Source organism: Trichechus manatus, unplaced genomic scaffold (assembly GCF_000243295.1).
Source record: "Trichechus manatus latirostris isolate Lorelei unplaced genomic scaffold, TriManLat1.0 scaffold00037, whole genome shotgun sequence".
Taxonomy (NCBI): domain Eukaryota; kingdom Metazoa; phylum Chordata; class Mammalia; order Sirenia; family Trichechidae; genus Trichechus; species Trichechus manatus.
This window is the reverse complement of record NW_004443973.1, coordinates 5,630,639-5,652,934: the sequence shown is the minus strand read 5'-3', so window position 1 is coordinate 5,652,934 and position 22,296 is coordinate 5,630,639. Positions and strand designations below refer to the sequence as shown.

The 22,296-nt window shown below is 40.2% G+C and overlaps 1 protein-coding gene across 1 annotated transcript in view; it reads right to left on the bottom strand.

Annotated features, from left to right (window-relative positions):
• Positions 1-22,296, bottom strand: part of TTN (titin) — a 271,570-nt gene that overhangs the window by 10,811 nt on the left and 238,463 nt on the right. The window contains exons 279-309 of the mRNA XM_004375465.1: positions 21,743-22,039; positions 21,049-21,636; positions 20,653-20,955; positions 20,240-20,536; positions 18,613-18,900; positions 18,201-18,500; positions 17,642-17,944; positions 17,237-17,542; positions 15,360-17,126; positions 14,757-15,050; positions 13,817-14,104; positions 13,400-13,699; positions 11,242-13,308; positions 10,838-11,140; positions 10,217-10,522; positions 9,833-10,123; positions 9,445-9,741; positions 9,016-9,321; positions 7,803-8,108; positions 7,439-7,720; positions 6,474-7,067; positions 6,101-6,388; positions 5,715-6,014; positions 4,996-5,298; positions 4,154-4,456; positions 3,471-4,055; positions 3,035-3,340; positions 2,620-2,919; positions 1,410-1,985; positions 1,006-1,311; positions 61-654 (exon numbers count right to left, since the gene is read on the bottom strand). Coding sequence (XP_004375522.1) covers positions 61-654; positions 1,006-1,311; positions 1,410-1,985; positions 2,620-2,919; positions 3,035-3,340; positions 3,471-4,055; positions 4,154-4,456; positions 4,996-5,298; positions 5,715-6,014; positions 6,101-6,388; positions 6,474-7,067; positions 7,439-7,720; positions 7,803-8,108; positions 9,016-9,321; positions 9,445-9,741; positions 9,833-10,123; positions 10,217-10,522; positions 10,838-11,140; positions 11,242-13,308; positions 13,400-13,699; positions 13,817-14,104; positions 14,757-15,050; positions 15,360-17,126; positions 17,237-17,542; positions 17,642-17,944; positions 18,201-18,500; positions 18,613-18,900; positions 20,240-20,536; positions 20,653-20,955; positions 21,049-21,636; positions 21,743-22,039 — 13,944 coding nt within the window. The remainder of the gene's footprint in view (positions 1-60; positions 655-1,005; positions 1,312-1,409; positions 1,986-2,619; positions 2,920-3,034; positions 3,341-3,470; positions 4,056-4,153; positions 4,457-4,995; positions 5,299-5,714; positions 6,015-6,100; positions 6,389-6,473; positions 7,068-7,438; positions 7,721-7,802; positions 8,109-9,015; positions 9,322-9,444; positions 9,742-9,832; positions 10,124-10,216; positions 10,523-10,837; positions 11,141-11,241; positions 13,309-13,399; positions 13,700-13,816; positions 14,105-14,756; positions 15,051-15,359; positions 17,127-17,236; positions 17,543-17,641; positions 17,945-18,200; positions 18,501-18,612; positions 18,901-20,239; positions 20,537-20,652; positions 20,956-21,048; positions 21,637-21,742; positions 22,040-22,296) is intronic.

The window sequence follows — 22,296 nt, the reverse complement described above, 5'->3', positions numbered from 1 at the left end:
CTCTTCCCCAAATTAATATGTTATCTAGCACCAAACTTACGTTTACTGATTTGTTCTTACCTTCCACTTCTAAGGAGGCAGTGCCAGACACAGATCCCCCTTGGTTGGTAGCTCTGACTTGGTAAACTGTGGCATCATCATCCGTGACACTTGCAATGATGAGCTGGTGGTAGCCACCCTTAAACTCTTGAATCCTGTACTTTAATCCATCAGCAATGATTTCTTTGCCTTGTCTGTACCACTTCACAACAGGTTTCGGATGACCAGTCACTTTGCAGACCAAAGTAGCAGTGCTCTGATACCTGACATTTAGATTTCTCAGTTCCTCTTTAAAGTGCGGTGCCTGGATCGGGACATCAGATTTAGGAGTGACAGGTTCTGATATTTCACTCCATTCACTCTCCCCACCTAGGTTTTCACATTTCACACGGAACTCGTATTCAAGACCTTCAATAAGGTTTTGCACTGAAAAGACGGTTTCTCGAATTTCTTCTGTTGTCACAGCAATCCACTTATTCTGCTTCTTCTCACGCTTCTCAAGATAGTAATTTCTAATCTTTGCACCCCCATCACTGGGAGGTGGCTTCCAAGCCACAACACAAGAATCTTTTGTGAGAGCAGTAATAGTTGGTTTGCCAGGAGCACTTGGCTTTTCTATTAAAAAAAAAGAAAAAAGATTTGAATCATGAGGTGAAACAGCTTTATTTAAAAGCCTGTTTTTAAAACAGAATGTGATGAGCCCAAGTTCTATTAAAAAACAGCTATTCCAGAAAAATTAAACTGGTTATTTTGTGCTAAGAAACCTACTCCCAGAAAAGTTCCTTTTTTAAAGAGGAGGATAGGGAATACATTTAAAGAGGAGGATAGGGAATACATTTCCCCTCTTTGAAATGCAAAAATTGGCATTTAGACTTTATCTTAGACTTTATCTGAATCTTCTATTTCCTTACAAAATTTATTTCTGTTAAAAACAGTTTGGAGATATACAAATCAGGCTGCACTCACCAAATGGACTTTTAATGATCACAACTGATGAGACCTCTAGAGGCTCACTGATGCCGAAGCTGTTCTGAGCCGAAACCCGGAAATAATAGCCAGCGTTTTCTGTGAGGTTCACAATTCTACAGGTTGTCACTGAGATGGCTGAAGACACCAGTTGCCATTCTGCCCCTTCCTTGGCCTCACATTTCTCCACCACGTAATTGGTGATCCAGGAGCCTCCATCATCTGCAGGTGGTTTCCAGCTGATCACAGCAGAATTCTTCAATAGAGCTTCAATCACAATTGGTCCTGTAGGTTTGTCTGGTTTATCTGTCGGAGAAAAAAGACAATTGTAGTGGTTTTCATGATGTGCTCCCCAAGGTTTTTTTTCCTTAAAAATATAAGGCACTGAAAGAAAAAGAAGATACCTTGTATTTCCACATTGAGGATGGCATCAACAGTTCCAAAAATATTGCTGAGCTGAACTTTGTATTTCCCAGCGTGGGTCTTACGTTGGACATTCTTCATGACAAGATGAGTATAGTGCTCAGTGTTTTCAATAGTAATATTTTCTGAATTTTGCAAAAGTTTCTGGCCATAGAACCAAGTGATAGCAGGTACTGGACGGCCAATGTACATAACATGAAGTCGAAGTGTAGAACCCACAGCACCATAATACTTCTCTTTTAGTGGGTAACCAGGATGGAACTGTGGTGTTGCTTGCAGGAGAAGCTTACTGCTGGTTTCTACTTCTCCAATCTCATTGGTAGCCACGCAGGTATAGACACCTTCATCTTCTTGTTCCTCTGTCATTACCGTCAGAGTATGTGTGCGTCCATCTGAAGACATTTTGTATTTCCGACTTTGTACGAGCTCTTTACCAAATCGGTACCATTTAATGTCAGGAAGAGGCCTTCCAACAATCTGGCATGAGAGTTGAGCAGCTTCACCCAATTTGGTAGTAACATCCTTCATTTCTTTGCGTACTCCTGGGGCCTCGCCAGCTGTAAGTTATGAAAAATAATATTAAATGTATTGTTGTTACTGCTGAATCTATAATCCTTTCTTTGTATATCAGGAGTGAATTTATCCTGTTGACTAATACTTTGTTAGATATCATGATTTACATATGAGTCTAATTCTTAAAATCTCCTTCAGTGATTTTGCTAGTCTTACGATAAATACAGATTCAATGAGCACACCTTCACAACATTTTGTAGAAGGCCTTTTCTCTTTATGATTGGTATGGTATTAGCAACGTATAGGGTTTTGAGTTCTCTCTGTAAACCTGTAGTATCCTTGCTATTACTTAGGTTCAGTGAAATAGGGTACATTTGTTGACTCTTCAAATCTTGTTAGGAGGTATACAAAAACCATTGCACTAGAGGAAGAAATTTTTCCAGGAACGTGCTCAGTTCACTGCACCTAACATCTCCTGCTGAGGTTATATGCTTGGAATGGTTCCTATAGAACTTACCAACTATAGCCTGTGTGTGCATATACTAGAGTGAGTGATTTCTTTCCAAACACTTGCTTTCCGCTAAAACTTCCCAGACATCTACTTAGTCCAGAGGAAGAATTAGCTTCAATATGTTGTTTAGTTTGTCATTCATCAGCAGAGAACTAAAGGCTACTTACATGTTAGCTTAGTCTTGACAGACATAGCAGTTCTTCGAGGTCTGCTAAGTCCAGTCTCATTCTCAGCAAAAACTCTGAATTCATATTCAGTAGCTTCCAGCAAACCTCCTATTGTAAATTGCCTGTCCTTGATACGGTCCTTACTGCTCTTCTTCCAGGCACTGTCTCCAGACTGTCTATATTCAACCCAGTATCCAAGGATTTCTTTGCCACCATCACATTCAGGTTTCTCCCACTGTAGAGTGACACTGTCTTTGGATATTGAAAGAATCTCAAGTTCTCCAGGTTGGCTTGGTTTATCTGAATAGTTTAAAACAATTAAAAAGGGAAATACATTTTATTGCTGAAATAAAATAAAAAGATGAAAGCTGGCTTGCTTCTTTGAATTTAACCCCTTTAGAAACTCCTTGCTTACCAAATGGATCTTTGCAAATAACTGGTTCCGAAGCAGGGCTGGTCTCACTTAGGCCAACATCATTCTGCGCGATGATGCGGAACTGATACTCAGCATCAGGCACAAGGCCGGTGACAGTGTACATTGTGGTGGTTATCTGAGTCTTGTTGTGTCTGACCCACTTGTCAGTTGATGTCTCTTTGCGTTCAATGTAGTAGCCGGTGACGCGAGAACCACCATCATCTTTGGGCCGGGACCAGGACAGGCTAACGGAACTCTTGGTCACATCGAGTACTTCTGGAGGATTGCTTGGAGGCTCTGGAGGATCTAGGAATATCAAGTGGAAAACACACATGCATCAGAGTACAGTCCTGAACCTTGTAAACTGACGGCATTCATTTAAAATAAAAGAGAAACTGAAAGAATTTACAGTTTTTTTGGTGGAAAGAGCACTTACTCAGTGGTGTTTTGGGTATGACGGGTTCCTCAGATTTCAGGGGTTTGCTTATGCCAAACTGGTTTTCTGCTGAAACACGGAAATGGTATTCCACATTTTCTTTGAGGCCTTTTACCACCAGAGATGTACCTCGGACTCTGGAATCAATGGTATACCAGGCAGCTTTAGGTACTTCTCGTCTCTCGAGAATGTAGCCTGTAATGTCGGCACCACCATCATCAGCAGGAGGTCTCCAACTGACCCTCACAGAGCGAGCTTGTATGTCATCATATTCAAGTGGCCCTTCTGGAGTGTTGGGACTTCCAATCACCTTGACCTTGATGTAAACAGCTTTCTTGCCACATTTGTTTTCCAGAACCAGGTCGTAAGTGCCAGAATCATCCCTGTCTGCTTCTTTAATTACAAGCTCAGTGTGTGTTTCAGAGGTTGCAATCATGGCACGCTTACTGACATCTTGGCCTTCCTTGGTCCATTTACATACTGGGAATGGTTTTCCTTTGATTGGTATGTTAAGTCTGATGACTCCACCTTGTCTTACAAAGATACCTTCCTGGTATCTTTCATCAAGTTCATAATCAGGATATTCTGGGGAGAAATGTAGGGTTATAGTTTAGAATTTTTTTTTTTGGTTGGGAAATGTCTTAGGGAAATCATAGCAGAAAGCAAACGATCATATATCTTACCAAGCATTTCGGTGACTTTGACTGTTCCTGGTACCTCTGCGGGCTCCCCAGGTCCGCCAGCATTACAAGCTAGGACACGGAATCTGTATTCAGCACCCTGAGGTAGGTGTGTTAGAGTATACTCCCGAATCTTGGTGGGGGTAGTGTTACATTTGGTCCATTCATGTTGATCTACTTTTTGCATTTCAATCAGGTAGCCTGTGACTTTAGATCCTCCTTCATCTTCTGGGACACTCCATGCCAGGGAGACTGATGTCCTTGTTGTATCAGTAACTCTTGGGTTTTGTGGCTTTCCTGGAGGAGCTGAATAAGACGACAACATACTTGTTAAGCAAGGTTGTTGTAAGGCTGAAAATCAACTGTGGCATCTAACAAATTCAGTAAATTGCTGACACATGGAGTGTTTGCATTAGAATATTTTTTATTTTGTAAAAATTTATTTTATCAGTTAAAAATACTGAAAGCTCTTGCTTTTTTCTTTGTCTTAGATATACTTTATTTGTGATCACAACTACTAAATTTTATAAACAATTTTTTAAAAACTGCTTTCAGAAATATTAACTTGTCTTAAAATTTTAACTGATATAGGGCATATATTATGATTCCCACTTTAAAGAGAAGGAAGCAGATTCAAGAAGAGAATATAAAATCTTGTATACCAGTGTTGCTAGGGCCTGAGGGTCTTTTTGGGATGATGGAAATACTCTATATCTTGATTGTAGTGGTCATTACATAACAGTATACATCTTTCAAAACTCACAGAACTGTGTATTTTAAAAGGGTGGGTTTTGCTATATATAAATTATACTTCAATAAACCTCACTTAAACAAAATGTATTTACCAATCGGATCCATGGCAACGGTGGGTTTGGAAGGACGACTTGGTTTACCAGTCCCTCTTGCATTAATGGCTGTGACACGGTGTTCATATTCTAAGCCTTCAATAAGGCCAGTGGAACGGTATCGTGTCATCGTCACTGGTACTTTATTTACACGGACCCATCGATCTGCTCTCACTTCTTTGCGTTCCACAATGTATCCAGTCACTTGGGAGCCACCATCATCTTCTGGTGGATACCAAGTAAGTGTCATGCCATCACGGGAGACATCAAGTATCTGTAATGTTTCTGGGGGTCCAGGAATACCTGCAGCAAGACAGAGGTAAACAAAATATGGCAATAAGAAAAAAATTAAAGAGTGGATATCTTAAATAGTATATAAGACCTTAGTGACTCTTTTCCCAGTGTTTTCACTTTTGTACTTTTCTTGATGTCCCTCATTTACTTCAATTCTATAAATATTTATTATGCACACATTGTGTATTTTTTCTCACTATAAGATATCCAGTCCTTCCTCCTTCCCTCTTTCATAAAAGTGATTACATTAAAAAAAAAAGTCTAACAATGTTGAAAGCCTCCAAGAAAAAGAGATTTAGAAACCTCAGAAAGACTGAGGTTCATTTTGTGGTCTGTTTTTGTGTGCATCAGGGCATATTACAAATTCCTTTGTTGACATACAGAATCGGAGATGGAGAGAATGGTGGAAGGATCCAAGCACTTACTGATGCTACTGCGACATTCTATGATCTCAGACTGCAAGTAAGAGCCGATTCCGAAGCGATTTGTTGCAGCCACACGGAACACATACTCATTTCCTTCAGTGAGTCTAGTAAACTTAAATGTTGGTCTAGTCACTGATTCAGAAACTGGCAGCCATCCTGGACGATGAGCATCACGTTGTTCTACTACATAACCACTCAGTGGAGCACCACCATCCAACTCTGGTGGTTCCCAGGAAATGGTAATTGAAGTAGCATCAATTTCATCAATCTTGATAGGCCCAGTTGGTGGACCAGGCTTGTCTGTGAAAGAAAAAGAAGTCCAGGAAATTAATTTTAATTTCAAATCAAAATCAACAACTTGCTTCTATCTTTGTCATAATCCTTACCAAGAATGATAATATTAATTGTCTCTGAAGTAGTTCCAGTTACATTCTTTAATTCAAGTGTATATTTTCCAGTATCTCTTATAGTGGTTTCACGGATGGTTAGTTTAGCTACTTTAGTATGAGTTTCAACTGTAACACGCTCTGATTCTCTCAGTTTGGAACCAGCAAGGAACCAGGAAGCGGCAGGAGGTGGACGACCAGCAATTGGTATCACTAGTTCTACTGGTCGGCCAGCTGGGACATGGATGGTCTTTTGAGGCATTGTAGAAAGATCAATCGTTGGCAGCACTATGAAGAAGAAATTAGACAATGTGTCATGAATTTTTAATTTATTATTATTGTTACTTTTTGGTTATCCAGAACCAGTACATACCTCTCAAGTCTTGTACAGTCACAGCTGTGATGATCTCTCTGGCTTCTGACACGCCTTTCTCATTCTGTGCCCTCACTCTAAGTAAGTACTGTTCACCTTCATTTAAGGAGATAACAGTGTGCTCCAGGACTGTGGGTTTTAGAGTGACAACCTTCATCCACCGCTCTGTGCCAGCTTTGCAGGCCTCAAGAACATACCCTGTGAGTCGGCTACCACCATCATAGAGTGGTTTTTCCCAGGCAACGGTAACAGTTGATTTGGTGACATCAACTACTTCTAATTTTGTAGGCGCTAAAGGCACTTCTGAGACCAGAACTGCATCAGATGTTTCACAGGGTTCTCCAATGCCATAAATATTTTCTGGCAGCACTCTGAAATAGTACATGGTTCCTTCAACAAGTCCGGAAATTCGGTAAAGTGTTTTGCTGCATTTGGTCGTTACTGTTTTGAATGCTCTCATGGCAGCTTCACGTTTCTCAATAATGTAATTGTTGACTGGAGCTCCACCATCAGTTGTGGGAATTTCCCAAGTAATAGTCACAGAATCTCTTGATACTTCCTTAACTTTCACTGAAGGACAGGGACCAGGAGTATCTAAAAAATAGAATAAAAAATCCACACTAGGTTCCTATTTGATAGATTTTTTTTTTTTTTTTGGCAGGGAAATATAATTAATGTAGTTCATCTCTTGAGAGGTGATCGATTGTAGGTCAAGGTATATATTTTTAGAGACTCTGCTCCTAGCAAGTTATTGTTAGTGGCTGTTGAGTGGATTCTGACTCATGGTGACCCCATATGTATTAGAGTAGAACTGTGCTCTGGACGGGTTTTCAAGGCTGTGACCTTTCAGAAGCAGATCACCAGGCCTGTCTTCCAAGGTACTAGTAGTAGTATAGTGCTTAATCATTTGTGTTACTCAGGGACTCCTCACTCTTAGCATAGTCAATTTTAAGAAAAATGCTTACCATATACTTTAACAAGGACTGTTGCTGATTTCTTGCCAGATTGATTTTCGGCTTCAATTGTGTATTTTCCAGCATCGTACCGATTAACTTTGTCCACAATAAGTAAAGTGTAGCTTTCAGTGGTGTCAATAATTGCCCGGCTTGCAAGGTCAATGCCCTTCTTACTCCATGTAATGATGGGAGGTGGTCTTCCAGATACAGACACCATCAGGCGCAGCGAGGCCCCAGCCCTGAGGGTCACAGTCTTCTTTAGATCATCTGAAAGCTCAAGATCCGGTATTTCTGGAAAGTAAATGTCAAACTTGATTAATTCATAAACAGGTGTGATGAGAATAATTCACCTAAAGGTTTATATTATAAATACCTAGTCTTTCCACGGGCTCAATTTCGGCAGTTGATTCACTGTATTCACTCATACCCTTCACGTTCATAGCAGCAACTCTGAAAGAGTATTTCTGACCCATTTTAAGGTCTGGCACAGTGAATTCATTATTTCTTATTGTGACACTGGTATGCACTCGGTACCACTGATCGGTGTCTTTTTCTTGCATTTCAAGAACATATCCTATGATGTCAGCACCACCATCATACATGGGCTTGGTCCATGCCAAACTAATGCTGTGCTTGGTGGTATCTACAACTCTTGGGGAAGAAGGTGGTCCAGGGGTATCTGTGGAATTTAATAAGGTGGATACAGATATTATACAAATGAGGAAACTTTGAGATTTGTATTTTTGGTTTTCATGATTCACAAAGACATTAATGCTCTTTGTTTCCACACTCACCAAGACAGTCTTTGTAATTGGGCTCTTCTGATTTTACAGGACAGCACTGTGTTCTGTATTATCACTATCACTATCTTTATTGTTATTATTATAATTATTATTTTAAGAATTGAACTACTTTGGAAAGATAGATGTTTCTTTCCTTCTGCTTTGGCTGTATTCTTCCCCTTCTAGCTAAGCTCATTGCTTAAAGCACCCATTTTCAGGGACTTTTCTTTATTTGCTCATCTTTTGCAGGGTTGACATCACTTGTGACCTCTACATTTCTAATGAGTACAGAAATCAGTTTCCTCAGCTTCCCCATTCAGTCCCAGAGATTTATTCCTTTTAGTTCCTGGGTTCAAACTCTGAAAAAGGATGAAGGTCTTGTGACAACTATCTTGTTAGTTACTTATTCAAATACTAGAGACTTTATGATCCTGCTAAGCCTCTTCTTAAAAGGGATTTTGCCTTTTTTCTTTTTAGTAGTTATTATCAGTACAATGCATTTTTCTCCATTCTTAGGAAGACTTATATAAAATATGTCCCTTTCATATTGGCAGTAGAATAATTTATTTTTTTCATAGATTGGAAAATATTGCAACAATTTCAGCAATGCTAATTGCTAGCTTAATCAATAGAAGTTGTAGTTAAGATGTTCTCTGAATTATGCTATATTTAAGATCACTCTAATAAGCATATACTTTTCTAGATCATTCATAAATTCTATAAGTTTTTGGAAATGGAATGGTAGAAAATTATTTATAATACCGTCTTGATGGAGTAGAATTATGTATGATTCTTAGAACTCACATGATGGTTCTCTGCATGAGATGAAGTTGGAAGCACCACTAGGTTCACTGTTACCAGCAGCATTCACTGCGGTCACCCGGAATTGGTAATCACACCCTTCCATGAGGCCAGTCACCTTCAGCCTGGTATCATACACCACGTAGTCCTTGTTGACCCGTGTCCAGCGCAGGCTCTTCTTCTCACGTTTGTCTACTAGGTAGTTGCTGATCTCGTTGCCACCATCAGATTCAGGTTTTAGCCACTGAATGATGATATGCTCTTTGCCAGCACCTACTTCTTCAGGTATGCCGGGTTGTGATGGAATAGCTGTTTATATTTTTATAAAAAGAAGGATGGTCAGAATTATACCAAATCACTACTGACAAGACTTGTGTCTCCTGATCCCATTACATTTCAACTACCAAATTGTTTAAAAGTATTAATACTCACTGAATGAATTTCTGGCAATAATTGGCTCTGATTCAACAGGTACACCAGGTCCATATTTGTTCACTGCCTTCACTCGGAATACGTATTCATTGTTCTTGATGAGCCTGGTAACCACATAGGATAGGGTTGGGCATTCATCTTCAACAATTACCCAGTTGAGCCGGCTAGTCTCGCGTCTTTCCACAGTGTAGTGAGTTATTTCTGCTCCTCCATCTTCCTGAGGAAGGCTCCAGGCTAAAGTGCACTTCTCCTCTGATATTCTGCTGACAGTGAGCTTTCCACATGGGCCAGGTGTATCTGAAACAGACGTAATGACATGCAGTGACAAAGATCATTCTTTCTTCCTACACTTAAAAATGCTATAAAATAAAAGCATTGACAGTCTTACCAAGTACTTTGACCATGACAGACACGGCCTTGGTTCCGCTGGCATTCTTCACCGTTAAAGTGTATTTACCACTGTCGCTTCTGTCACAGAACTTGATCACGGCGGTTGCTCGTTTGCCGGTATACTGCAAAGACACTTTTTCACAGAGATCTAGTTCCTTGTCTCCTTTGGTCCAGATAATTTTGGGTTCAGGTTTGCCACCAACTGCAGCATCAAGAACAAGATCTGAGCCTGCTCTGATGGTCACCAGATCGCCCTGTAATCTGGCATCCAGTTCGGCTTTGGGTGGAGCTGTTAATAGGCAAACCATACAAATGAATATCTGACAGTTTATTTTTACATAAATTGTGATAATTTAAATGAAGAATGTTGACTATTTCCTACCGTATTCATCTCGGCAAGTGACAGGACCTGTAGATTCTGACCCTTTGCTAATTACGCCTGCCGCATTCTTGGCCAACACTCGGAATTCATAAGTGTCTCCTTCACTGAGAGCAGTCACAGTGAAGAAATTGTCTGACACGATGGTATAGTTGCACTTGAGCCAGCGACCGTCTCCGACTTCACTGACTGGCTTACGTTCTATGATGTAGCCTACAACCTTGCTGCCTCCATCATATACTGGGGCAGACCAAATCAGTGACACTGTTGATCTTGTGACATCTGTCACCTCTGGTCTTCCTGGTGCATCTGGAATGCAAAAATAAGGTTAAAAAAATACAATGCTGAATTCTACTAGTACCAAATATATATATCAAAACTGTTGCCATTGAGTCATTTCTGACTCATAGAGACCCTGTAGGACAGAGTAGAACTCTCCCATAGGGTTTCCAAGGCTGTAAATATTTATGGAAGCAAACTGCCACATCTTTCTCCCGTGGAGCGGCTGGTGGGTTCGAACTGCCAACCTTTTGATTAGCAGCTGAGTGCTTAACCACTGTGCCACCAGGGCTCCATATATATGTGTGTGTGGGCATACATACACCCTTAAATTCTGATACATACCAACTGGGTTTTGAGCCATTACAGCTCTTGAAGCTTCACTGGCTTTGCTAACACCTGCAGCATTGAGTGCATAAGTTCTGAACTGATATTCCAGTCCTTCTACTAAACCGGTCACTTTGTAGTTGCATTCTAAGCATGGCACTTTGTTTTCTTTCACCCAAAGAATGGTGTTTCGTTCTTTCTTCTCAACCCAGTAGCCAATGACTTTACTGCCACCATCATGGTATGGTTCTTCCCAACGAATAGACATGGCAGTGGCAGATACAGAGTAGACTTCAGGTCTGGTAGGAGCACTTGGTGGGACTAAATATAAACAAAGATATCAAATGAGAATATAGTTTTGTACAATTCAGAGTAAATGGTTAATAATAGAGAATTTGCAATATGGTTGTTATTTCTCTTACCAAATGGATGCTCAGCAACTATTGGTGCTGATTCTAGAGGCTTGCTGACACCAAATCTGTTCTCTGAACTGACACGGAAAGAATATTCCATGTATTTTGTGAGATGAGTGACTTTAATTTGGGTGCGCTTGACACTGGAATTGATGAGCTGCCAAGATGTTTTACCCGACTCACGCTTTTCAACTATGTAATTAGTAATCTCGGTGCCTCCATCATCTTTAGGTTCAGCCCATGACAAGACACATGATTCAGATGAGACAGATGAGACCTCAATGGGGCCAGTTACCGGACCTGGCCTTCCAATGACCACAACTGTGATGGTGAATGTTTTAACACCAGCTGTATTTTCCAGGGTCAAGAAGTATCTGCCAGAGTCACCTCGCATGCTGTCCTTTACAGACAGAGTGGTTCTGTCTTTTGTTGTTGTGATACTCACTCGATCAGTCTCCTTAAGTCTCATTTCTTCAAGTTTCCATGTTACTTTGGGGGCAGGACGACCACTGATTGGCACATCAATGGTAAAAGTGCTTCCTGCTTTGCAAGTTATGAGCTGATTGGTAATTCCAGTGAGATCAGCAGTGGGTTCAATTTGAGGCTCCTTGATGATGACTGAAGAGAAAGCTTCCCTGGGTTCACTGTAGCCAGCATCATTCTTGGCCTTCACACGGAATTCATATTCAGTGTTCTCAACAAGGCGCTCCACCGTGAAAGTCAGCAGTTTGGTGTGACCAGCTTCAACCCAGAAGTCAGATCCCTTTTGTCTCATTTCAAGCAGGTAGCCAGTGATCCGGCTGCCTCCATCGTGATCAGGTTTAAGCCAAGCTAAGACTGCAGAGGATTTGCTTGTGTCAACAACATCAAGTCTCCTAGGCGGAGCAGGCTGTTCTGTGGCTACAATTGGTTCTTGCATTTCATAGGGTTCACCAACACCATACTCATTTTCTGCAGAAACTCGGAAATAGTATGGAATGCCTTCTGCCAGGTCACTGACCTTGAGGATCTGACGAGTGCACTTTTCACTGACAACCTGCCAGCTACGGCGACTTGCTTCTCGCTTCTCTACCACGTAGTGATGGATTCGAGCACCACCATCAAGGAGAGGGGCATCCCACATCAATGTAACAGATGTCCGGTTCACATCCTTGAAGGTAATAGGGCCAGGTGGGCCTGGAGTGTCTAGCACCTTTACGGTAAATGTGATCGACTTACTACCACTGTTGTTTTCCACAGTAAGGGTATATTTCCCAGCATCATTTCTGTTGCAGTTTTCCACGGTAAGGGTGCTGAAGGAATCTGTTGTATGCATGTCAGCACGAATGTTAAGGTTAGAGTCTGGTTTGCTCCACACAGCTGTAGGAACAGGTCTACCCTGATAGGCAATAAAGAGGCGAATACTGGCCCCAGCTCTAACAACGTGAGTCTGCTTGAAGTTTGCGTCAATGTCTAACTCAGGAGCTGTTAATCGGTCAATTGCTTTGATTGTGCCAGTCACTTCACAGCTGTCTCCTTTTCCAGCGCCATTGACAGCACTAACCCGGAATTTGTATTCTTCACCTGCTTGTAAATCGGTGACAGTATATCTTGTTTTCACACATGCCTCTGCATTCACCTTGTGCCAGTCTCCTAATTCAGCTTTGCACATTTCAATAATATACCCAATTATTTCCATGCCGCCATCAAACACTGGCTTGGACCATTCTAAGCTCACAGTTGTCTTTGATGTGTCTGTCACTTTGACCACAGTGGGAGCACTTGGTGGGCTGACTGGCTCTCTACATTTAATTAGTCTTGAGATACCACTTGAAGGTCCCACTCCTGCAGCATTTTCAGCCATGACATGGAATTCATATTCATTGCTTTCTGTCAGACCAGTGACTTTGAATCGCGTCTCAGAGATTGGTCGTTTGCTGATCACTCTTACCCATCGTGTGCTTTTCTTTTCTCTCCTCTCCAAGATGTAATGCTGAATTTCACTGCCACCATCCGATTCTGGCCTAGCCCATGTGAGGGTAATGCTATTGCCTGTTACATTACTAGGTTCTGGAATGCCAGGGGCATCAGGAACAGCTGTAAAATGGGGGAGAAAAATCAATGAGACACATTTGCTTAGAAAGTGAATTGTATGAAATAGTACCACTGAGTAAAAATGAGTACTTACTGTATTGTATTTGAGCAACCACCGGGTCAGAATCAAGTGGCCTGCCAACACCAAACTTATTAACTGCAGAAACACGGAACTGGTATTCATTGCCATTTATTAGTTTAATGGCAGTGTAACTGTGGGCTTCACAGTTATCCTCAATTAGAGCCCAAGAAAGTCTGCTGGTCTCCCGTTTTTCAATGATATAGTGAGTTACAGGAGCACAGCCGTCATTAAGCGGAGCGTCCCACCACAATGTCATCTTTTCGCCAGTAATATTGGTAAATCTTATTGGTCCAACCACTTTTCCTGGTGTATCTATAACAAAAAGGTCCCAGGGTTAGTTTCGTTTTCCTTGTCCTTTAAAATAAAATTAGGCATTTCTCTAATTGAAATCCCATAAATTGTAAGAGTAAGAAGCTATTTTAAAAGTACCTTGTACTTTTACTCTAATTTCTGCTTTTGTGGAGCCTGAAGCATTTTTGGCTTCAACTGTATATATACCACGATGGTCCCGGGTAGCATCTCTAACAAAGAGGCTGGTGGATCCAATGACATCGGTTATTTCCATATTCATCCTCTTTTCAATTTCTACTCCATCTTGGAACCAAGTAACTCGAGGTACTGGCCGTCCTTGTACCAGAGCTTTAATTCTAAGACTGTCTCCAGACTTAATAATGACACCGTCGAAATACTCAGGGCCAAATTCTACTATTGGTGTAACTATAAAAGGAGTAGACATACTATGTATTAGTTTGGTTTAGTAGAGACAGACTTAAGTATATTTTCAGTTAGCGCTAGATCATAAAGCCTGGAGGATAATGACTTAGACTGTGCTACCAAAAGCTATTTTAAAAGTAGATTGACAATTGGAAATTTAGACTGTGAGTTAAACACTGGTATATTATTTGGTTATTCCCTGTTATGTCTGTCATGTTATTAATCTTGCAATATTATTTATAAAAAGAGAAAGGAATCATGGACAGATCATTTTTCTCATATATTAAAACAAGTTCCTATAAGAGGTCATCAGCTGGACTCAAGCAAGATGATGATTATGCTGTTGTATGTATGTTGTTTTTAATAACATTAGTAAAGATAGACTGTTATTCTTGAGAGCCTTTTTTTCCTTTATTAAAAATGGCTGAAATTATAAAGCTGAAATCTCATTCCCACCTGCCTGCTATTATATATAGCAGTGGGCTGAAATAAAGAATTGATGTCAAATATGTTGTCTCTAATTCATCTACATAGCAACTTTGGGCAATCTGTTTGAAACTGATGTTTCTGTTTCCATTTTACGGACCAGAGGCCAAAAGGATTTTTTAAAATGTGAATGCTTAGTTACATTGCAAATCAGTTCTAAAATGCTTACCATTTTCATCTCTTGTCATAATAATGCCTGAAGACTGTGAGGGTGGGCTTATAGTCCCAACAGCATTTCTTGCAATTATTCTAAATTCATATCGATCCCCAGGACTAAGTCCTGTAACGGTGTACTGACATTCACTGACATCAGCGAAGTTGCATCTAACCCAGCGATCATCTCCTTGCCGTTTCTCAATGCTGTAGGCCACAATCTTACTGCCTCCATCACGCAATGGTGGGTTCCATTTAAGTGTGATAGTTTCCCGGGTAACATCAATGTAGTCAGGAGTGCCAGGTGGATCTAAAAAAATCATATGGAAGTTAAATGCATCATTATTTCTGTAACCACTCTTAATCATCAATGGAAGAAAAATTAACACAAGGATAACCCCTGCAAACTCATTTTAGCCATTAATTTCAACTTTCTGTTCCATAAAATCTTTAAAAAGAACTTTAAATGACTTTATAAGACTGATTTAAAATTAAATCCCTTGCTTTACTTGGACAACTCTCTAGTAACAAGAAGGTATGTGGGAACGTAATGCGTAGAAGAAAAGCAGTGTTTGTTACTAACACATTATATATACTTGAATAATATTCAGTCACTTACCTACTGGAGAAACAGCTAACGTAAATTTACTTGGGTCACTTGGTGAGCTTAGGCCAACAGAATTTTCAGCATATACACGGAACTGGTAATCTAGGCCTTCTATTAGTCCAGTGACTCTGTATTCTCTTCCAGATATTGATGATGTATTAACTCTTTGCCAGAGGATACTATTTCTTTCTTTCTTTTCAACATGGAATCCTGTAACTTCTGAACCACCATCATAAACTGGAGCATCCCAAGTAAGTGACATACCATCAGAAGTCACGTTGTATACAACTGGCTTTCCTGGGGGGCCAGGAATCTTAAACTGGTGCTTTGCCACTATAATGTTTGAGACAAGCGGTTGGCTGACTCCATATCTGTTTTCTGCACTAACTCTAAACTGGTATTCAGCATCTTTGACTAGATTAGGAACTTTGAAAGTTGTCCTGGCAACACTTGAACACACCATCTTCCAGTTAGTTTGTGAAGCTTCCCGCTTCTCAATGCTGTAACAAGTAATTTCTCCTCCTCCATCATCTTCAGGCACATCCCAGGACATGATGACACTGTCAGCCTTGATTTCATCAAATCGAATAGGCCCTTTGGGCTTTGATGGTGGGCCAAGTGTGATGACTGTAATGGGAAATGTGTTTCTACAAACTGCGTTATCAAGAATAATGGTGTATTTTCCTCCATGCCCCTTCTGGACATTCTTGATATTCAAAGTAATTTTGTTTTCAGTTTTACTGAAACGAACACGTTCACTTTCTTTCAATGGCAAACTGTCTTTCAGCCAGCTGATAGCTGGTTTGGGCTTTCCTTTATAAGGTAACTCAAGGTGTACATTGTGCCCAATTCTCACAGAGACTTGTGCCCCAGGGATTTCTGACAGGTCGACCTCAGGTGTAATGACAAGTTCCTTCACTGTAATTGGCCCAATAGTGACAGCATCACTCAGTCCTTTCTCATTTTTGGCAAACACTCTGAATTCCAGGACTGACTGTTCCTTAAGTTGGCCAACTTCAATTTCACATGTCTTACTTATGCCAGCATGTGACCATGTTTGTTCGCTTGTACTTTTCCTTTCCACCACATATTCTGTGATGACGCTACCACCATCAAAGTCAGGTTTGTTCCAGTTCAGGGTAACAGATGTCTTTGTTGAATCTTTCATTGAGAGATCTCGTATAGGAGCTGGCACTTCGGCAGCCTTCACTGGCTCTGTAGTATCACAGGGCTCCCCAATTCCCACTTCATTTTCTGCAAGAACTCTGAAGAAGAATGGAATTTTCTCTGACAAATCTGTCACCTTAAAGGATGTACTGGAACATTTGTGTGACACGACAGACCATGTTCTCTTGGTGGCATCTCTCTTTTCAATGACATAATTGATTATGGGAGACCCTCCATCAATGAGAGGAGGCTCCCAGAACAAAGTGACTGTGCCTCTAGAAACATGTTTAAGTTGTAGTTTCTGGCAGGCTGCTGGCGTATCAAGCACTTTAACAGTCACGGTTGAAGACTTTGGTTGGCCAACTCCATTTTCTATTGTGAGAATATATTTTCCTGTATCATTGCGAGTAACTTCAGGAATAATGAGTAATGAAGATGAATCAGTGTTTTGAATGCTGTATCTGGTATCACTGCTGAGATTCTTCTCATCTTTTCTCCACACGACAGTAGGTGGAGGTCTACCTTTAAAAGGAATCAACACTTGCACATCTTCACCGGCTTTAGCTATAACAGAGGTTCTGAGAGCCACATCTAGGTCAAACTCTGGTTCCTCTGTAGACATAAAAATGGACATAATACAATGAATTTTAAGAGCAAGGAAACACTGATTTTTCTGGAAATACTCTAATAAAAAATAAATAAATAAACCAGTAGGTACATACCAAGTATATCTTTAGCTTGTGCAGGTTCAGTCATTTCTATAGGTTCTCCTTGTCCAGCACAGTTTACTGCAGATACCTTAAAGTAGTAATTGACTCCAGGTTTCAGATTAGATACCACATATTCTGTAGTTCTGACCTCTCCTTTTGTAGAGACAATAGTCCATTCCTCTAACTCTCCTTGTCTCATCTCGACAATATACCCAGTAACAGGACTGCCTCCATCGTAGACAGGTTTACTCCAGCCAAGAGTGATGGATGATTTAGTTGAATCTGTGATTCTTATCTTAGCTGGTGGGCCTGGAGGATCTGGAATGGCCATTCACAATAGAGTGATTACATAATTATGTACAATTCAGTCATACAAAAGGAGACATACGGGAAGATGCTGCATTTATAGGCACTTACCAATAGGATCGGCAGCGTTGTAAAAGTCAGATGGCTCAGAAAAGGGACCCAGGCCAGCAGCATTTACAGCGCAAACTCGGTATTGATATTTACTGTTTTCTGTGAGTCCTGTTACTTTTTGTCTGGTGTCACGGATAGTCTCCTTTAGTACTTTAAACCATCCTAGACTCTTCTTGTCTCGTTTTTCAAGCAAATAGCCACTTACTTCACTGCCACCATCTACAACTGGCCTGCTCCAGACAACGGTCATTGAATTCTTGGTTATCTTTGTCACCTCTGGCATGCTTGGTGGTCCGGGTGTAACTGTTTAGAAAGGAAAAGGAAAAATGAGTTTAAAGACTCAATATTGCTGACAAATTATACCTTTCAATCTTTAAATCCTATCGATTAATATTAATTTCACTTATACTTTCTACTTTGTGGAAAGGGTAGTGAAGGAGATATGATACAAAAGAAAATCATTCCAAAAAAACATATTCACAGACCACAGGAATAGTTTATACTTATTTTTACACTTTTCATGTGTTCGATTCCAGTTTCTAATGAAATCACATCTCACCAAATGCATTCTTTGCTATAACTGGATCAGATTCTAGTGGATTGCCAACTCCATATTTGCTCACTGCTCGAACGCGGAAGACGTATTCATTTCCTTTGATAATTTTGGTGGTTGTAATGATGCACTCTTCCAGATTTTCAGACACCATAGACCACACTACACGGCTTGTCTCACGCTTTTCCACGATGTAGTGAGTGATTTTTGCACCGCCATCATCTGTTGGAGGCTGCCAAAAAAGTGTTATCTTTTCAGCAGTAACAGTCTTAAACTCAATTGGTCCACCTGGAGGTCCTGGTTTGTCTGTCAGTGAAAAAACAAAACAATATGTTAGTATTTTTTAAAAGTCTACTGATTTAAAATTATTAAGCTGTAGGCAAGCAAAACATGATTTTGGCTTGTATTCGTCACCCACCAAGGATCTGCACTCTGATGGTAGCTGAGGCTGAGCCCATGGCATTCCTTAGTTTTAATTCATAGCTTCCACTATTAAGGCGATTGGCATCTTTGATGAGTATAGATGCAAGGTCAGTGGTATTTTCAACACACAACAGTGCATTGGTTTGTAACTCTTTATTATCTTTATACCACTCAATTGTAGGCTCAGGTTTGCCAGAAATGCCAGCTCTGAGTTTCACAGATGTGCCTGCTCTGTATTTGACAACTTCTGTATATTCTAGAGGCAAATCAATTACAGGTGCACCTGTAAGAAGAACAGATGAGAAATATTTAGAAGATCATAAGGGTGAAAATCCTACTCACCTATTATTTAACAAATTTAAATTTTACAACCACTCCTCTATCCCAGATGTGGATGAAAGATTGTGAGCAAACTCTGTACCCCAAGATCTGTACTGCATTAATTGCACAAGGACAGGAAGTGCCTTTAAAATGTATTTTTAAGTTTATTAGGTGTTTTATTTCAGTGGTGAAATGGAATACATTAGTGAGATTATCACTGAAGAAGCTGCATTATACATTTCCTTTCACTCTAGGCTCATTCCTCTTCCTCTTAGCACCACCAATTCTTTTTATTTTCCCTTCCCAGTTCAAATATTCAAGTTTGGGCAGTTCACATCAGACCCCTGAAGTCTGACTTCTCTACTCACAGAGCTGTCTGCTCCATGACAGTTTTTCTCCCAAGCTGCTTAGACTTTTGAGAAACAGAATTAAATTTGACTTGCTTTACAGTCTCACAAATACTAATGATTTGATGTCTACAAAGCATGATTCATAGACAGCAGCCCTGGGATTATCAGCATGAGGATGGGAGTGGATAATCTTGCCCGGATGCTGTAGTGGCTCAATTTCTTCCTCGAAAATGGAAAACATTTAGATAAAGTATTATAGGGTACCTAACACTCATGAAATTGTAATTTTGAAACCACTGTTGAGTTGAATATACCAATTATTTTCCAGAATGGTCAAGTATGTGTATTTTGGACCAACAGCAATGTAGAGAGTGTTCTAGAATCTGTCTGCTTGGGTTTGAATACCCACTTCCTCACTAATGAGCTGCTTGACCTTGGGGAAAGTTCTAAAACCTCCCTAAACCTCAGTTCCTCTTATTAGAATGGACTACTTTTAGGGGTGTTAGGACTAAGGGCGAGAATTCATGAAAAGCACCCAGTAATTGTTAGCTGCTGCTAATGTTATCATCATCAGATCTCTGTTTAGTCTTTCACTTACTTAATAGGAATATTTTCTCAGGATTCAAACATGATTTTAATTATTGACTCTGATAAAATGGAAAGGTGAAAGCACCAACTCACAATATCAAAGAATCATAAAAGGTTAAGTTGGGAAGGCCCTTATATATCCTGTTGCCCAAATCTGTCATTTCACAGGTTAAGTCAAGAGGCCTAGAGTTAAGGAATTTAGGTTAAGGAATTTTCCTAAGACTCACACCTAGGTCATAATTTCTTCCAAAAAAATCTAACTAAGGCACGTAGTAAAAGTTATTCTATATATTAAAACCGGAAAAAGTATGGAAAAATATTGAGTTAAATTGCTGCTGGTATTTAAAAACTAAAAATGCTTACCATAAGAATCAATGCATGTAATGGGGCCTACAATCTCAGATGGATTGCTGATGGAACCAACAGCATTCCTAGAAAAGACACGGAATTCATACTGGGAATTCTGAGTCAAGCCAGAGACAATGAATTGAGTGTCGATAACATTGGTGAAGCTGGCCTTCGTCCATCTGCCATCTGGAAGGTCACGTCTCTCAACAATGTAACCTGTAATCTTGCTTCCTCCATCAAAAGCTGGTTGTTGCCATGAAAGGCTGACAGTGTGCTTTGAAATATCAGTGACACGAACATTTCTCGGTGGTTCTGTGGTAATAAGGGAAAGCAGGTTAGTGGCACTTATATCGAAATTATTAAGCTTTACAGAAATGAGATTTGCATTTTTAAGCAGTGAGAACATCATTCTAATGACAAATACATACCACAGGCATCAATGGCCAGGACTGGTTCAGAAGGATGGCTAAGTTTTCCAACACCAGCAGCATTTTCTGCACACACCCTGAATTCATAAATAAGTCCAGCACTGATTGTAGTGACTTTGAAGTGAGTTGTGCGGATGACCATTTTGTTGACTTTTTGCCATAAAATACTGTTTCTGTCTTTCATTTCTAAGTGATAGCCTATGACTGCACTGCCTCCATTGGACACTGGTTCATGCCAGCCCACAGTGATGCTTTCTCGAGTAACATTGGTAACCCATGGTGTAGAAGGCGGTCCAGGTATTGCTACAAAAGAGAGAAATCCCACAGGTTAATAGAAACATATAACACATTTATGCCAAGTGAAAACCCAGATCTTTGAAAAGTTCGACGACTTACTGTATGGTAGTTTGACAGTCACACAAGCTGAATCTATGTGATCGCTGATGCCAAAGCGGTTTTCTGCCTTGATACGGAATTGGTATTCTTCTCCTGTGGTCAGTTTCATGACTTTAATCGTGTTTCTTGCAATTGTTGCAGACACTTCAGTCCATACTGTGGTACTTGTTTCTCTCTTGAGTATAATGTAATTGGTAACTTGACTTCCACCATCATACTTAGGTGGCTCCCATTTGAGCATCACACTTTCTTCAGTTATGTCACTAATAACAACAGGGCCAGTTGGAGGACCAGGCCTGTCCAGCACAACAATGTTAAGGAAAGTTCTGGTTGTTCCACTGGAGTTGGCAGCAGTGATCTCATACTTTCCAGCATCAGCAGTAACACTTTCTTTGAGATTAATAGTGAGGTTCTCAGCAGTAATTTCAGTATTAAATCTCATAGTGGCTTTCAGTGGGACACCATCTCTTGATAAGGTCACTTTGGGCAGTGGTTTTCCAGAAATTGGAATGTCAACTTTAAGGTTTGAATGAGCTCTAACATACACAGTGTGACTTGGGAAATTCTTCATATCAATTTCAGGTGGTTCTGAAAAATAAAGTATGGCAAATGAAAGTGAACAAGAATTTCTAAAAATTAACTTAGGTCAATGCAAATAATTTCAAAATTTGCTACCGCATAGAATTAGACATACCCAGTTGCTCCTTAACAAGAACAGGAAGCAGAAGCTCTCTTGGGTCACTCAGACCAGCTTGATTTTCCGCAAACACTCGGAAAAAGTATTCATGATTCTCCCTCAGACCAGAAACAACATGATGGGTTGCCTTTACCACTGCACACTTAACCCAGTTTTTCTGTCCTTTTTCTAGTGCTTCAATGACATAGTGTATAATTCTGCTTCCACCATCATGTTCTGGTTTCAACCATGTTAGGGAAACACTATCTTTGGATACACTTGTTACTCCAAGTTTTTCAGGTGGGCTTGGTTTTTCTAAGAAAGGAAAGCATCAAAAGAAAATGAAAATTATTACAACAATTTTTTCAATGTGTGTTCTTTTTATGTTGTCAAAAGAAAATTTTTAAACAAAGATCATATAGTTACTGTGATTTGAGTCTTTCTTTTTATATGAGCAAGCTGGCTTCTGAGCCAACCAAAGCTACCCCATGCTAAGTGTCATTACATGGTATAATATTCAAATTCAATGTGAAATGACCAGAGTAAATGACAAAATTTACCCTAAATCCATC